We start from the raw sequence: 17613 nt of genomic DNA on the forward strand, positions 1-17613 counted from the left end.
AGCAGGAATCTCCAAATCTTTCCCATTGTGGAAGGCTGTATCTCCTGAAAGCTGTATCAGAAAGATACAGGATCTCCTCTTTCAGACCGCAGGTGACTTTATGTGCATCTCCCTGCCAAACTGCTTTTGTTGTCAAATGGTATCTTATACCAAAGGCATACGGAGCTATCTGCCTATCTTTGTATCTTGTCCTGTCAGCAAGATTTCTGACAAATCACTCTTTTATATATTAATATATTAACATATTAATGCAGTCTGAAGTCAATAAAGCAGCTTTCAAATTAACAGTTGAACAGGTTCAGCTTTATAAGCTTTGCCCTTTCTGTTACATCTTTGAAGTATTACAGGGGGAAGCATGGCCATCTCTTCAAACAGTTCTCCAGGGCTGGTGTCTCAGGGATTGGTTTGCCCCCTTTGGTGCTACAGAAGGATTTGTTAAGCACACTTCACCCACTGCGACTGCACAGATCTGATGCCTGGATCTCCCTGGCCCATGCAGACAGCATGCACAGTCAGTACTGGGCTGTGATTCAGAAGGTCTCCACAGATGGGAAGGGTGCTCCAAGCTGGCTGTCTTGTGCCAGCACACAGCACAGTCATGTACAGGCAGTCACAGTATATGGGATCACTCCTGCCTCCAACCAAGCATCCTTTCCAAATTCCCACATAGGGAGTTTTCTCCCCATCCCCTCTCATGGGTCATAAAGCATATGCGTCATGAGGTGGCCCCAGATGCCTGTAGGTGTTAGGCTGAGCTCAGACAGGCATGTGGGTCTCAAGTCCTTGCTTAGAAAAGCTTGGAGTGGTGCTGGCTGTGCTGGCTGCAAGCTGTCAACAGAGGCAACACAAGCTATCTCACAGCTCATTACAGAAATTGAGCCAAAGGGAAGGCACGTTCCCAGCTTATCAGGCCACCTCCTCTGTGAGCTCTCTGATCTACTTTTCCTGTGATTGTTCCTGACCTAGGAGAAGCCCCTGAGAAATCTCACCGTTCATAGCCTGCAGCTAAATAGGCATCTGCAAGCATCGATGGTGGGGAGACGGCAGGATGGCATGCAAAGTCTGATTAACCAGATGGAAAATTCCACTCTTCTTCATCACAGCACACCATGCTGAAGAACTTGGGAAGCAAACCAGCAGTGTGTTTATCTGCTTGCCAGGCTGCTGCTCTGCTTTGGTCCCATGAATTGTGTAAATTTGCCAGGATACCTGCACTATCTGCTCAGCCCTCTTTTAGCACTGTGATAAGAAGTGCCTCTGGAACAGTATCTTGCACACTTTGCTCTGCTTTGAAATATTTTTTTAGCGGTGCTGACGGTCAATGCAGTGCAACATGAAGGGTGAGGCTCCAGCATGGGGACCAACAAAACAGACCTCTCCTTCAGCTCTGGGCATGCTGAGCACAAGAAACCTGTTACCTGATGCTTGCACTCCTTGCACCTCTGCTAAGTGATCAGCTCTGGACATCTCATCCCAGATTAACTCAAACTTTGTAAAATTGGTCAAACCTACAGACTTATAGACTCTTTTTACTTGAAGATATGAATGATAAAGTGACTAATAAACTCCAGCCTTTCAAGAATTCAGGAATCCCGGCTGATGGTCTGAAAACCTTTGTGTCCTCTCCCTTTGACTTATTTGCCCCTCTTTCCGGTGCTTTTCCACACATAAACACACTCTTACCTCTCTAATCTGCAGCTGTGCTCGCAGCAGGCTCGTTTAGTTCCCTGTGAAGAGGTGAGAAAAGCGTGCGAGTGTCTGGGCAGAAATGCCTTGTGCTACAATGTCACTCAGGTCACCAGTACACAGCCAGTGCTAACCAACGGGAATGAACCCCATGGGAATTACACAGCTGTAAATCCTGGCAACTGTGCTACACACTGTGAATGTGCTATTGCTGGTTCCCTTGCAACGTTATGCAATTAAATGATACATAACCAGCAAATAAAGTATCCATTATTAATCCATATAATATTATTTAGACTGTTCCCTCTAACACTCCTATACAATGGATCGTGTCGCTGACGGCCACAAGACACTGCTGCCTCTGATCACAGCAGGAAAGAGAAAATGCAGAGCAAGTGCCTCCACAAACGATCCCGATCCCAGCGGTGGGGGGAGAAGCCAGTCGTCCACCTCGTAGCGGAAACATGCTTAGGCACTGCCAAAGAGGGGAACGAGCCTCAGGAAAGACGTGTTCTCTGAGGGTTCTCATTTAGGTACGCAGTAATAAGGTTATTTAGTAAGGCTTCAATTCCATTATATGCTTCCCTTGGATGAGGTTTTATATGCATATACGTTTCATCCACATGTTTAAAACGCTGTTTCAAAAACCACTTGATGGGAAGGTCTGTTAGCACTTTCCGAGTCATTTGAAATGTGGTGTCAGAAAAGAGAATGAAATTTAAAGAAGTTGTGCTTGCTCAGTCTAACCAACCAGGCATCGAGCACAAAAAAATTACATACTGAGTTCTGGTTAAAAGATATATTTTGCAAAGCTGTCAGAGAATATGTAAAAGATTGATAGAAAGCAGTGGCATAGCCAATATATTGCCTTAGGCACTTCAGCTCCTTTACAGTCCAGGAGCAAGCTGCTTCTTGAAGGTCAGAAGTGTATGAACGTCTGTTCACAAACCCTGGATTCACGTAAAATCTGTAAGGACAAATTATATTACTGATACCTCTCCCCCTCTTCCTGTGATAGTGGGAAATGCACTAGATCTCTGAAAACCAAAAATAAAAAAGAGTATTTTTGATCCTTTCAAGTCCCCTAACATCTTTAATGATTCCCCGGATCGGGAATCCTGCCCACATTTGGGATCTCCTGTATGATTAACAAAGTCTTCATGCAAAATTGAGCAGAGTATTACCTTTACAGGGCGCTCACCATACCTTCAAATTGTAGACCTGGAGTAGAGCTTGTGCAGGGCTCGGGGGAAGGGGGGAGTTCAGACTCTTTCAGGAACCAAGCTCTGCCTGCTCAGGTCGAATGACAGGTTCTGTCCACTTCCAACTGCAGGGTAACGCCAGGCACCTAGCTTTTGAAGATGGAAAGAAAGCCTTTGGAGAGGAGGGGTTAGCCACAAGCATCATATCCACAGCTCGTTTCTTATTCCTTCTTTGCGCCCGTGACTTCCGCTGACCCCAGCGAGCGAGGCCCTGTTCCCCGCCCAGCACGGGGCCGCTGCGCGGGGCCGCTGCGCAGGCCCGGGTGGACGGGGTGAGGGCAGGCTGCAGACAGCGGGGTCCTGGTTAGCCCCTGGTGCTCTGTGGAGAGCGGCACGGCTGGAGCAGGCACTTGTAAGGCTCAGGGAAATGCCGGGCACAGCGTCTGGGCTTCTGCTGGGCTGCAGCGGCGGGACACAAACACAAGCCAGGAGGCCTTGATAGAGAAAATGTGTGCTAATGTCTTTTCAAACAATTCCATGAGTTGACATATTCGAAATGGGTCTTAAATTCTCCCCTAACTTCAAGCAGCAGGTTTGTTATGGAGCCCAGACAGCCCAACTCCTGAAACACACAAGTGAGGGACTCAGCACAAGCCTGAAGTTAGGAACTTTGGGGTAAAATGACACTTTGAAGCGGGAATATGCAATAGGCAGTTCGGGAAGGCTCTACCTTCCTAGTACTTCAGACAATGGGGAAAGGAAGAGGGCAACATGCAGCCGGGAGTTTGGGATAAAAAGAGAGGCTGCATCCTCCAAAATTTTGAGAGAGACCCCACGGGGATATGTCCCAGTGGACTCTTGCCTTTTTTGATTTTAATAAAGTTGCAGGATTCCTGTGAAAAATGCATATTTTATGATTGGCTTTTCGCAAATATTAAAATGAATCTTATATGTGTTGTGTTAGAAAGTTATGTTGTATTAATTTTATTAAGTAGTGTGTTAAATATAGTTTTAGGTTATAACAAAATGTTAAAATAGAAACTATGCTATCTAAGATATTTTTTTAAAGAAAGGACTCACAGCGAGATAGCAGCCACGGGACACCTAAATCTTTCAGAGAAAGAGAATTTAGTGCTCTTTTATCAGGAGAAACTAACTTCTTCCTGCCTCTCTCAGCCATGATGATGCTGGCTAGGATTAAGAGGAAGAAGCTGATGATGACCAGGCAGAATCCTGTGTTTGAATGGAATTTATGCATCATGTATGAGATGTATGAATATGCAACAGGTTATTGTTTTTAAGGGTTAATCCTCTGTTAGCGTGGGCCCTTTTTCAGGCTTATGCTGCCCAGAAAAAGGTACCCGGACTGTCCATAACTCTTGGTTCTATTGTCTTATATTGTCCTAATCCAAATTGTCCAAATTATTATTACTCTACTTATATTATTTTTTTATAACCATTTTATTACTATTAAACTTTAAAAAATTTAAAAACAAGTGATTGGCGTTTTTCACACTCCTCTGTCTTTTTTGTGGACACTGGCTTTTCATAGCAAGATTTTACACCCAATTTCTTCTCTGCCAGTTTGGAGGAACCAATTTCCACAGACCTGACTGTGGGTGAAAGCCAATGAAACAATCTGCCACGTTACTCTGCACTTTTCATAGCCTGCCTTCACTATTACAGACATATCATCTGCAGCCTTCCTACCTCCATCAGGATCACACTATTAGCAAGGAAGGAATGGCTACATAGGCTCAATTCAGCAGTTTTGTATTTCTAATTATTTTAGGCCAATGAGGTACAAGGCAGTCAGTAATGCTGCTTTGCAGAGAAGAACAATACCTGAGGAAGGTCCACCACTGCCCTGCATCTTAGATGCCTAATTTTCCACTTTCAACATTTCCTTTCTGGCTCTAGAAATAAACAAGCATCAATAGCATAGGCCAGCTGTCACAGACACGCTTGTTGTAACTCTGATCTGCTGGAAGCTGATGGATCTCATCAGCAGAATGGCAACAATAATCAGGATAATCTTTGTAGAAAATGCTCACTTATTCTGCTTTGAAACCTGAAAAGTTTGACTGCTGGATACTGATACTGGATTTGTACAATGGTGCTGTGAAAGTCTGAATAAGGTTGTTTGGCAAAGCTGAGGAAGGAGGCTGATAATACATTTTGAGTGTGTTTACATCCAACTTTAAAGGTCCTGAAAGCTTTTTTTTTTTAAATTAAAAATGAGCAGCAAAAGTGTTCCCTTTGGGTTTTGTTTACATCAAAATTCATGTTTTCATATTTCAGGAAACTTTTTGTTGTCCAGAGACAGTTGCCTCCTCTGCATAAATCTCACATCTGAAAATTCGTGTTGTCCCCCCTAGCACTTTCTAATTTCTAGTTTGCACATGAGCACTTAGCTTGGAAAAAGGGTAACTCACCTTCTGAGATGGCACCCAGCAAACATGATGCAGAAGGAAACAGACCATTGATCACATCCAGCATGGGAAGTGACGCCCCGTCCATGTGTGGCAATGGGAGCAAGGAGTGTGGCTGCTATCAGCACAGATATGCAAATCATGTAACAATTTGGGTATTTGTGATATTTACTGAACTGCAGAGATCAAGATATTTTTGCTGGAGAATCAGTCATTATGGTTACAAACACTCCCCCCACTCTTAGTCCCAGACAGGAATGCAAAAAGCTGTGCTGTCTAACCCTGCAGCTCCTCCCCTAGGGAAGCCTATTCCATCTTTTAGAGCCTTTTGGAAGCTTCAGTGGAGCTAAGGGGCTTTTGGTGCTGAGAGGGTTCCATGCAATGACCCCTCTGCTTACACTGGCAGACCCCTCTTCAAGGGCAAGTTGCAGAGGACTGTCCAGTTCAGCTCCCTGTAATGTGCTGTTTTCTGGCAGAGGTGGCGAATGTAGCATTGCTGGTTTCTTAAGTTTCCAGAACAGGAGCACAGGGTATAAACTGGCCAGGAATATTTGGTGCCATCTACTCTGAGTGGTGCGAGGGGCCTGCATTATTCTAGGTGGTATGTTGCTGCTAGGCCTCTGCTTGGCCCCAGAGTAAAGTTTTAGAGGCAGGGAGCTGGAGCTGTTCCCAATTTGTCAGTGAGGCTGGTGTTGTTGCTTGTCTGTATCACTGCCAGATTTTCATTACTGACCATATTTCTTTCCTGTACAGCTCTGACATGCTGACGTCCCCCCATTGCATCTCCAGTATGACATCTCTTGCACAGTACGTACTGTGTAATATTCCTGAAGATAAGATGTGCCGGTGTAAGTGGTGGCAAGAGCAGTGTCAAGGTAGCCTTCTGAAAAGTTGTCTGGGCTCTCTGCACTTGCCTTCTCCAGTGGCCATAAAGAAAAATGATTTGAGAAATTAGGGCGGGCATGCTGCCTTCCTGGTACCTTGGGATCGTCCCCCACACCCTGACGTCAGCATTTCCAGCACCCTGACCCTTCATGCTTCCTGGTGTGAGAGCATGTGCGTAGCCTGTCCACTTTGGCTGAGCAGAAAGCTGCTGTGTCCATGCCTATTGCCCCCAGAGGCTAAGCCCACCATGGTGTTAACCAAGGAGGAGTGTGTTTGAATTCATACTGGAAAAGTAAAAACATATGGGAAGCTTGTGATGAATTGCAGCTGCTCAGGGAGGGTCCTGAGAGGGGTCAGGGTTGCTCTAGTTCGTGGCTAACATAGGTCTAGTGCCCTTGTTGACAAAGGTGTAGTGAGTGTCCTGCTCAGCATGGCCAGAGGAAGAAACACTGTTCCTGAGATGGAGCCATAACTGAATGAGCAGATACCCATTCTTAGTCAGATGGCTTCATTTGTGCTTCATGCTCTGCTTGCTTCAGATGTTTCTCTGACATCTCAAGTTAAAAAAGATGCCATTTAGAATACAAGATGGAATTCAATACTCAGTGATTTCCCAAGAAAATATTCTAACTAATCACAAACTTGTGGCAAAAGTCACACTGGATAACCCAAACTAGCAAGAGCCTTTGGGACAGACACTGATAATGAGGCACATGACAACCATCCCCCAAAACTTTTATTTCCTCCTTAATATGCACCACAGTTTTAAATGTCCAGAGTCTGCAATTCCAATTTTCCAAATTGTAGTTGATGGTATTTTTCAAGTACTGGATTGAAGCTAAGACAAGTCTCAACTGCTTTTGTTATGTTCCAGGATGCTGAAGGATCTTTAAAAACATAATGAAGGTAAAGATTGAAGAGACCCAAGGTATTGATTGTTTGAAGGTGTTATCAGCAAGCCTGTCTGTTTAATAATTTCCATGTAAGTCGTTCTCCTGCTGCACAACCTGCAGAGACTTGAACCCATGCATAACCTTGTCTCAGACTCCATTGGCCATTGGACTTCCTACCTCTCCCAAGTTGCTGAACCTCTGGGTGAAGGCTCGGGGACCACAGCCCTCCCTCCCACCGTCAGCATGAGCAGGTCTGAGACCACCTGATGGAACTAAATAGGCACAAGTCTATGGAACCTGATTAGATGCATCCTAAGGTCCTGAGGGCTGATGTAGTTGCCAAGCCATTCTCCATCCTATTTGAAAATGGTGGTCAGGTGAAGTCCCAGTGATTGGAAAAAGGAAAACATCAATCCCATTTTTAAAAAGGTGTCGTGCTTTTAAGTCCAGCTGGAAATTCAGCCTTATACAGCCTTACAACCTCCTTTCCCCCCCTCCCATAAGAGAGAAACAAAAGTCAGAGACAGCAATTTACTGGAAACAGTAATGTGATGAGCAAATGAACAGTAACAGCAACAATATTAATAACAAAAGTATACAAAAAGAGGGTGAATTACATTTTAAAAAGTGCTCACTGACCAACCAACCAACCCAGCAGGTGCTGCATGGTTCTGAGACAATGAGGAAAATGGCCCCTGGGCCTACCACCTTTTGACCCCTTCTTTCTCAAAAATTAGAATCCCCCACTTCACCCCACCTCCCCTGACATGAAGTGGATGGTACAGAATGACAACCTGGGCACACTCACACAGCTCCAGGCTCTGCCCCCTCATAGCTACTGCAAGAACATTAACTCTGTCTTGACCCATGGAACTACGTACCAGTGACTGTCACCTCTGTGCCTGGGAAGGTACAAGTTTGGGAGGATGCCCGTGCACAAAAAACTCAAGATGCACTCAGAATTGCAAAGCAAATTAATTTTGTTAGTTGCACTAGCAATTAATACATGCTGGCCCCTGGATTCTAGAGAAGCTGCTGAACAGGAGAAGGAGATGGAGTATGGCTCCTGAGTGGGAGGGGTAGGGAGGCAGCACACCTTCAGAGCATCCCCTGGATGAAACCAGAATGCATCATGTCTTCCTCTCCCCTCCACCCCAGGGCCATACCTTATACCTCTTCCTCAGGAGTGGCCAGTTTCAATATGATCTCACATGGGGCCAGTGTGTGAGATGAGGTCACAACAGGCCATGATAACACCTCCATGCCAACAATGGCTTTATTGTATACTATTCCCCTTTCACAAGTTGAATCCCCTGCCAGGTGACCAATACATAGTTTCATTTCTGAAGGTTAAAGTCTTACTAACTAAAAATAAGGTCTTCTTCTAAATTATCTTGTTAACGTACATAACAGCAGACCAAATATGGCAGGCCTAGACACATCTTTGGTCCCTGATACAGAAGGGACTGGAGCAGATCTTCATGGAAGCAATATTAAGACACATACAGGACAAGGAGTTGACCCGAGACAGCCAGCACAGCTTCACCAAGGGCAAGTCGTGCCTGACCACTTTGGTTGGCCTTCTATGATGCTACTGCAACAATTGTCAAGGGAAGATGACCAATTTTGTCCACCTAGACTTCTGTAAAGCTTGTGGCATGGTCCCACATGGCATCCTTATCTCTACACTGGGGAGACATGGATTTGAAGAGTGGACTATATGGTGGTGTTGTGGTTTAAGAATGGTATTCTCCAGTTTAGTACTCCTGCTGACACTATGTGCTACTTCCCCTCCACCGCCCTCCAACTGGAGGCTCAAAAGACAAAGATCATGGGTTGACATAAGAACAATTTACTGGAAACAGCAGTGAGATAAGAACATTAACAGCAACAATATTACTAACAAAAGGTACAAGAAAAATAAATTTACATGGCAAGCCCCCCCAAAAAACCCATACCAGACCATTCTGTCCACCATGTTTTCTTGGCTGGGAGGAACCCCTTCTCCCTGGACAAGACAGAGAGTGTGTCCCTTTTGTGTCAAGTAATGTCTGGACCTTAGCCGCACCCTGTCTTGGCTACTGCAAAAAATTAAGCCTGCACTATCTGAAACCAGGATAGGTGGCTAAGAAATTGGCTGGAGTCCACAGCCAGAGGTATGTGGTCTGTTGAGAAGTAAAGTTTACTTATAGAATATTAGAAATTAATTGTGTAGGTTGAAGTTTAATTGTAACTTGCTTACAGTTTAGTATGAGTGGACCCTGCTCAAAGCTTGACTTTGAGGTGAGCTGTAAATGAACTCCGTGAACATAAACAGCTGAGCAGGGGAGGAGACAGAGATCTGGAGATCTTCAGATAAGAGCTGAGACCCTGGAGCGCCCCAAGGTTACCCCAAGCTGGAAGAGAAGAGCAGTTAATGGTCTGGTCACATGGACATGAGGAAAGAATCCAACGAGGTGTTAGAAGACCCCAGATCATAAATTGCCATTGGACCAAGGGGCATGTACAGAGCATGTGAAGGTCAGGTGCACAGACTGTGAGCAGATAAAAGCCCAGGAGTTGTGCTGTTCAGGGTCCCTCTTTGGAGGCACCAGCTCAAGCTGAAATATACTGGCTGCCTCATAACCTTCTCAGAAGAGAAGGCCCTGGGGTGACCTCAACTGCAGCCTTTCGGTGCTTTAAGGGAGCTTGTAAGAAGAGGGAGGGTGATTTTTTACACAGGCAGATAGTGAAAGGACAAGGGAGAATGGTTTTAAACTAAAAGAGGAGAAATTTAGATAATGCTGAGTCATTAGGAGGAAATTCTTCCATGTGAGAGTGATGAGGCCCTGGCACAGGTTGCCCAAAGAATCTGTGGCTGCCCCATCTCTGGAAGTGTTCAAGTCCAGGTGGGATGGGGCTTGGAGAAACCTGCTCTAATGGAAAGTCTCTGCCTGTGGCACGGGATGGAATGAAATGGGCTTTAAGGCCCCTACTAACTCTAACCTGTCTGTGATTCTATGACTATACACCTCCAGATTAAGGGTCTTTCTTCTGTGGTCTTGTGTAGAGCCTTCTTTAAATGTTGATAGGCCAAAATCCTGAGGTCGGGTGCTACAACACAAGGTACTCAAGCAGGTACCCAGTCAGAGATGCTAAACAGAGAGGTGAGAACACAGTGAATTGTATAAGCATAGCTAAAACGATGGAAGTACAATTTTTCAGTAAGAAATTGTGAAAAATCAAGTGCTTGCTTCCCCATCTAGTGGTTATATTCAGAAGGAAGAATGTCCAGCAAATATAAGCCACCCGTCTCTGCAGGCTGGGGCTATGCGCATGCAGTAAGATCAGACACCACAAATGTGCTCTCATGTGTTTTTGCACATTGATCCTATTTAAATGGACAAAGAGTTGCAGTTGTAAGTGTCCATCTCCTCTTCCCCTTCTACTTGCACAGTTCTTTACAAAGCATCTTTTAAGAGTGAAAGAAATCAAATATATCACAAAATCATATAAAGGTATAGCTAGGGCAAGACACTTTGTACTTTAAGTTCCTGCTTGAAACAAAGCTGTCTGCAGAGTTAGATCAGGTTATTCAGTTGAACTTGATCCAGTTCAATTTTAAACTCTCTAAAGATGGAGATTCATCACCTCAGTGAATATACCACCTCAGTCCATATACCAGTATTGTTCCACCAGCATGGGAAACCACTTGAAGAAAACAAAGTCCTAGCAAAAAAAAAATGCTTCCAAGTCCTGCCAGGGAATGGGAGTGCAGCTCCCCTTTTTCTTGCACACTGTGGTGTCTGCAGAGGAAGATGCTGTTTGTATTTCAGCTCTTAGGTTGTGCCAAGAACAGGCTCAAACTGCCAGGGTTTCCCAGCATTGCAGGGTGGTGAGAGAGATTTCTCAGCTTTTTAGTTCAGGCCCTGAATAGCTCTAATTACTGACAGCCTTGCTCATGCTTTCAGGCTCTAGAGTCCTGGGCCAGTGTGCCTGGAGAGTCACAGCTCAGGAGCGGCACTGACATTGCAAGAATTCGAGAAGTGAACCTTAGACTATGAATGCTTCTAAGGCATTTCTTTGTATTTGTGAGTGGACTTAGTTGCCCTTGCACAGATGCACTTTGCGAGAAGCAAGGCACAACTTGTAAAAACCCAGCTTGCTTCCTCTGAGAAAAAACATCAGAAAGGTCACTTTAATGACTGTCTTGTAGTGTTTTTAGCCCTCTGGCCCTAGGTCTTGTGTTTTGACAAATCCCTTCAGTCCCTCATGTCGAACAATCCTTTGCTCTCAGGGCCTCATAAGCTTCCTTCTTGTTATGCCAGATCACCATCTAGTGGGTGCTGGAGATCCCACCACAGCCAGGGAGGAGGGCTATGCCATGGCCTAAGGACACCAGGCTGATTTTTTGAGCAGCCTTTAACTGATGTCTGAATGAGCAGAGTTGTGTGCCAGCGGGACATCATTGGAATTTTGAAGTTTCACTCAGCTGGGCTCTTGGTTACATACAAAGGGTTTAACAGAAAAAAACCTTCCCTTTTGTCAGTGGTGCCTTGGCCCATGCTGTTAAAAGATCTGCAGTTGAAATTGCATACAATTCCTGGAAAACTGAGTAAGCCCGCAATTATCCCCTTATTTTTATAAAGCCAGATTGAGTTCTAGAGTGTGTTGAGCATGTAAGTAGCTTCACTCATGAATCAATTCACTCACAGGACATATTGATCATTTCACTTTAGCAAGTATTTTACCCTGTGAATTTTCACACTGAAATTATTGTAAATCCTTGCAGATGAGGATACTAGAAGGAACTGAATTTAATAACAACCTGAAAACCTTCTGAAACTGCACTAGATGCCAGAGTAAAGACAAGGTCTAGACTGTGTAGCTGGTTGGTTCCTCAAAACTGTCGCAAGATGATGTCTTTCCTTACAGCTGGAGGAAGATTTCCTCAGGGAAAACTTCATGATTCAATCCTCACAAAGGAGGAAAGAAATGCTCCATAAGAAATCCCCTGCTGAGTTAGAACCTCTGAAAACATTAATGGTGGTAATCAACATCACTGTCAGGTTGTTAAAGACCCTCAGACATGGGATGTGTGGCAACCCCACCCTGATTAATTTGGGGTTAGGATTACATGCAACTATTAGTTTCCAGGGATGAACCACTGGCTTCACATTGCATGTTGCCTGAAAACAGGTTAACAGATATAATTTCTTTATTCTTGTAATTTTCAGCAAACAAGTGCTTGAAAATACATGGCTTGGCCACTGCTCAGTCACCCAGTAGCATTAATATAGAAGTTTCTGGCTCAGGGTCATGATGTCACAGGAGGTGTGAGCTGCCACAAGAGAGAGCAGGACCTTAATAAAATACTCAGAAGTGGATCTGTAAGACCCACAGAAATGGTCTGGCAACTGGGAAAGCATGTGACATTGATTAGTTGAGTGTGACATAAATCCATGCTGCTGTTGAAAAAGGAAGCCCTATTCCTCTTAAGGTTGCTTGTCCTTGCCAGCTCCCCCATGCTGGAAAGAATGAGTTATCTGAGAAATAACTTCATCATTTCAGAAACAAGTTAAAAAATAGGTTTCAACTGAATCAACTCCAGCAGAACCTAACTTACACAGAGTCCTGGATATATTTCCCAATTAATAAGAATAACTGTACTGCTGAAAATCATAGAGATGTTGATAGAATGGACCTCTGGAGTCCTCAGGTACAACTTTCTGCTTGATCCAGGTCTGCTACCAGAAGCAGACAAGATAGTATATTAACCGACCTATATGGTGTGAGCATCTAGAAACTGCCTTCTTGTCCAAGACACTGATAGAGCAATAAAGCTAGAAATGAGACAGCAATTACCTGTGGTGCTGTCTTCACTCTAGAGCATCTGTTTCTTTTTTTGCTGATGAATGCTTATGACAATGGATCAAAATGCCACTGTCATGCTATGGAACAACAATGCTCCAGAGTCTGAGTCCATCCAAATGATGCTCTCAGAAGCAGAAAGTCTTCAAACAAAGTGGGTTGGTTTTGGCTGGAGTTTTCTTTGTGAGGTGGTGGCTTTTTGCTTTTGTGGGTTTTTTTTGTTTGTTTGTTTGTTCATTTGTTTTTCTTTTGTTTGTTTGGTTTTTGGTGGGTTTTTTGTTTGTTTGTTTGTTTGTTCATTTGTTTTTCTTTTGTTTGTTTGGTTTTTTGTGGGTTTTTTTTGGTGGAGTTTTTTTTGGGTTTTTTTTTTTTTTTTTTTGAGAGCTCAACTATGGAAAAATATTTAATTTGTCAAAGTCATAGTGACTTTTAGGCCATGTCCCCTTAGAAATACTGACCTAACAATAGTACTAATCAGAAAGTATGGCATTTATAGTATCTTAATGGCATGCACCCAAAATAGATTCTAGTTATATCAGCAAGTTGACAAGCTCATAGGGTACAGATAACTCTTGTAATTAATTTCTAAAAGTCACAAGAACTGTGAAGTTGGTGTAGGTGTAGTTTACTTTTTATTGAAATAATAAATTGCTAGAATCACATCTATCCTGGTATTACTACAGATTTACTTGAAGGTAAATTAAATCACAATCAGAAACCTCCCAACACCGTTAGGATAAAACTGTTAATTTTCCTCTCTTATGTTAATGATTCTGAGAAGTATGGGCTCTAATTAGAACATGAATAGAGAACACACTGTGACCTGCTGGCTCTTCAGTGTATGCAACTTTCTGAGGTACATTATTTCTAAAACACTCCCCTTAAATAGGTCACATCACTCACTATGCTGGTACTACACATTCATTAGAGAAGCACAGGACAGCAATTCCTATAATTAAAGTTGCCCAACATTTTCATTATAAAAGCATGTTCACAGTTTCTTATAGGTTTAATAGGTTTTAATGTTCTAAAATGAAATTTTCTGTAATGGATATCTGTATCAGAATAAGTACTTAAGTAATTGTTGTTTTTTTAGACACATAATAAGTATTTACTCTGACTCTCACTTTTCAAGACCAGTGTTTGGCTCAGTTTGTAGGACATGTCTGCTTTGGGAAAGGAACTTAATTCCATAAAGACTGGAGGTAAGTCAGCCATGCTGTATATCCCTCAAAATTACAGTTCTTGTGTGAATAGAAGCATACTAATTATTTTGGTTAAATTCTTTGCAAATTGTCTGCACCAAATGTTCTCCAGGGAAAAGGCACAGACAAGGTCTAGAACCACACACAGACTCAGGCTGCCATGCAGACATCATGCAGCTGCCAGCACTAATGTCCAGCCCTGTAAGCTCCCCGTGGACATGCATAAAATAAAAAAATCTTGCAAAGCTATAAGTCTTAGGTCATGATCAGAGGATATGCTAAAATCAGCTTTAAGTCATCTGGGATCAAATGAAAAATGCTGCAGCCCCAGCTATCTGTGGATTCCATGGCTGGAGCTCTACCCTCAGGGAAAACAGGGATGACTTGTTCAGGACCATGTAGTTTATTGACTAGTGGTAAATTTATTTAAGCCAGGGAAACATTTCAGGATGTTGAAGATTGCATGCAAGATGTTTTCCATTACCATCTGTATGGCTGATTACCTTGTCAAGTGAGCAGTTTGCCTTATCTCTCTCTGAGTGACCACATTCACACCTCCCTTGGGAGGGGACCTCTGCTGATAACAGACTATTGAATATCAGTGCATGACTGATAAGAACTATAACATCCCATTGTGAGATGCTCTGCCCAGAGGGAGGAGCCAAGCACTGCTACCCAGATATACTCTGAGATTCTGAAACTCCAGCTCAGCTTTTCTCCACGTGATTCCCTAGAGGAACAGCAGCTGCCTCTTCCTCCACTGGATCTTCAGAGGAAAGAATACATCCTTCTCTACAGATCCTCCTTGCTCCAACAGAACCACACCTGATACTTCAGAGGACTGCAGCCACATTTTCAATCGGACTACCACCAACACCCTGACCCACAGGGTGTCAGGTTGGGTTCTGACTCTGTCAGTGTTGTTCTAGTGGACTGCATTGTTTATTTTATTCTTTTTATTTCTTCCCTATTAACAAACTGTTATTTCCTGCTCCCATATCTTTGCCTGAGAGCCCCTTAATTTAAAATTATAGCAATTCGGAGGGGTGGGGAGGGTTTACATTCTCCATTTCAGGGGAGGCTCCTGCCTTTCTTAGCAGACTCCTGTCTTTCCAAACCAAGACACAGGACCCATCTCAGGTGAAAAGCAAGACTCTTAATGGTATTTTCCTTCTGCCTTGGTAGCTGGAGAGTGAGAGGTTAAACAGAGCCTCCTGCTGCTTAAAGTGCCCCTGGAATGCAGACGTGGTCTTCACTGATCTCCAGGACCTTTTAAAGCTGATGGAGTGTCTGTTCAGTAACATCAGCCAGCTTTCAGCCCCCTCCCACACAGCCCACTGGATCCCATGAACTCAGGTGGGCTGAGAGTTCTCAAGAGATTTTTGACTTGATCTTGTCTCTGAATCCTGTCTCAAAGCTCAGAGACCTGAGCTTGGTGAGACTGACTTGGTGGAAAGAAAGGACTTGGTGGAAAGTAAGACTAGGAAAGCTTTTGAAGTTCCTTGGCAGTGTCAACTCTAGTTGACCTTTGGATTTCCTCATACCATCTCTGCATGCTGAGGAAGTATTCCTATATTCCACTTCAGTAGTCTGTCCTTGTTTCCATCCCATGTATAGTTCTTTTGTATTCATTCACAAGTTCTATGTTTACCAAGTTTGTATCCCAACACATTTACTTACTCCTCTGATTGCTGAGGCAGACTGTTCTCGTGCTTGGAGGAAGTCCTTAACAAACTGCCAGCTCTTTTGAGCTCCTTTGTCCTTCAGAGCTAACTCTCAGAATCTCACTTCACTTGAATAACCCAAAGTCATTCTCTTGAAGGGGCTGCAGTCTGCCATTTATCTTTGTCACTCCTCTCAGAACCTTGAATGCCACAATTTCATGGTTGTTACAATGAACATGACATGTCCCCAAACATTCCTCTCTTGGTCATGAGTAGCAGATGCAGCTGGGTGTCCAGTTGAACTAGATGGCCTGCCTAGCAAGTGTGGTAAGAATTTGTCCCTAACATGCTTTAGAAAACGTGGATTTCTTGTGCCCACTGTCTTGCAAATTCAACTGGTAATGCAGCCTGCACTAGCAATCATAAAACTCCAAAGAGTATTGCCTGATCTACGGAAATATTCCATAATATGCTGAAGATGGACATTTACTTACAGATAGGTATTTTGTATTTAAAAATAGGTATCCTGTGTGGTGTGGTCAACATGTTGGAGGGAAGGGATAGCATGCAGAAAGACCTGGACAGGCTGGAGAGGTGAAACTTACGAACTTCTACAAGGCCAAGTGCAACTCCTGCATGTGTCAGGGCAATCCCAAGAACAAACACAGGCTGAGGGGAGAAAGGATTGAGAAAAGGCCTGGGGAGAAGGACTTGTGGGTGCAGGTGGATAAGAAGCTCAACATGCCCCAGCCACAGGCATTGGCACACAGAAACCCACCCTGTGCTGGGCTCATTGCCCAGCATGGGCAGGAGGGCATTCTGCCCTCTACCCCACTCAGGTGACATCCCACCTGCAGAGCTGCTTCCGGCCCTGGGGAACAACAACAGGAGGATGTGGAGCTGCTGAAGCAAGTCCAGAGGAGGCCACAGAGATGCTCCAAGGGCTGGAGGCCCTCTGCTCTGGGGACAGGCTGGGAGAGCTGGGGGTGTTTAGCCTGGAGAAGAGAAGGCTCTGGAGAGACCTTAGAGCCAGGTCCAGTAACTAAAGTGGCTTCAAGAAAGCTGGAGAGACTTTGGACAGGAGTCTAGAATGACAGGACAAGGGGGAATGGTTTGGTAGACCAGTGAAGCCCTGGCACAGCTTGCCCAGAGATATGGTTGACTCATCCCTGGGTGTTCAAAGTCAGGTTGGATGTGGTGTGGAGATACTTGATGTAGAGAAAGGTGTCCCTGTCTATGGAAGTGAGGGGAATGAGATGGGCTTTAAGGTTCCTTGGAAGCCAAATCCTTCTGTGATTATTCTGGTTGGTTTTTTTTTTTTGTTTTTTTTTTTCTTTTTTTTTTTTAATTAGTGCCATTCATTTATTTGTAACAAGTTTTGTCAGTTTTGCTGTTATATTCCTGATGGACAATTCTCCTAGCAGGTAAACCAGATGGTTTCAATTCATAATACTTACAAAAGGAATCAGGAGCCCGGCCCTTGGATTCTGCGTTAGGCTAGTGTGATAGCTTGTGAGGGATGTAGTCAAACGAAGGGCATTGTGCATGCTGTTGTTAAACGAACCTTGAAGCAACCACTAGGGGAAAGATGAGAATCATTAATTGCTCAATTCCTACGCCCTGTGCCAGCTGCTGTTGAGCGCAGGACGTGGCATGAGGAGCAGCTCATGGCCTGCCCGCCTGGGCTCCGCAGCCGCGGGAAGAGGTGCAGACGGCAATGCCGCGCACGGGACGGAGACGCGCGAGCAACTAGCCCCGCTCCGACCGCCGCGGTACCTACGGTGCGTGGGGGGCAG

At 44.3% G+C, this 17613-nt stretch overlaps 2 protein-coding genes across 7 annotated transcripts in view; one reads left to right on the forward strand and one right to left on the reverse strand.

The window, feature by feature from the left end:
- Positions 1–3066, reverse strand: part of LOC102035534 (excitatory amino acid transporter 4-like) — a 39249-nt gene extending 36183 nt beyond the window's left edge. For 4 of the 6 annotated variants that reach the window (XM_031062229.1, XM_031062230.1, XM_031062225.1 and 1 more), the window contains exon 1: positions 2893–3066. The gene's annotated coding sequence lies outside the window, so the exon portion shown is untranslated. Of the gene's footprint in view, positions 1–1683; positions 1728–2870 lie in introns of all 6 variants that reach the window. The other 2 variants (XM_031062227.1, XM_031062228.1) reach the window with 2 other exon arrangements.
- A 14404-nt stretch (positions 3067–17470) lies between these two features.
- Positions 17471–17613, forward strand: part of RANBP3 (RAN binding protein 3) — a 67681-nt gene continuing 67538 nt past the window's right edge. Inside the window, exon 1 of the mRNA XM_014309608.2 lies at positions 17471–17598. Coding sequence (XP_014165083.1) covers positions 17471–17598 — 128 coding nt within the window. The remainder of the gene's footprint in view (positions 17599–17613) is intronic.

The sequence above is a fragment of the Geospiza fortis genome, unplaced genomic scaffold, assembly GCF_000277835.1.
Source record: "Geospiza fortis unplaced genomic scaffold, GeoFor_1.0 scaffold254, whole genome shotgun sequence".
Classification (NCBI taxonomy): Eukaryota; Metazoa; Chordata; class Aves; order Passeriformes; family Thraupidae; genus Geospiza; species Geospiza fortis.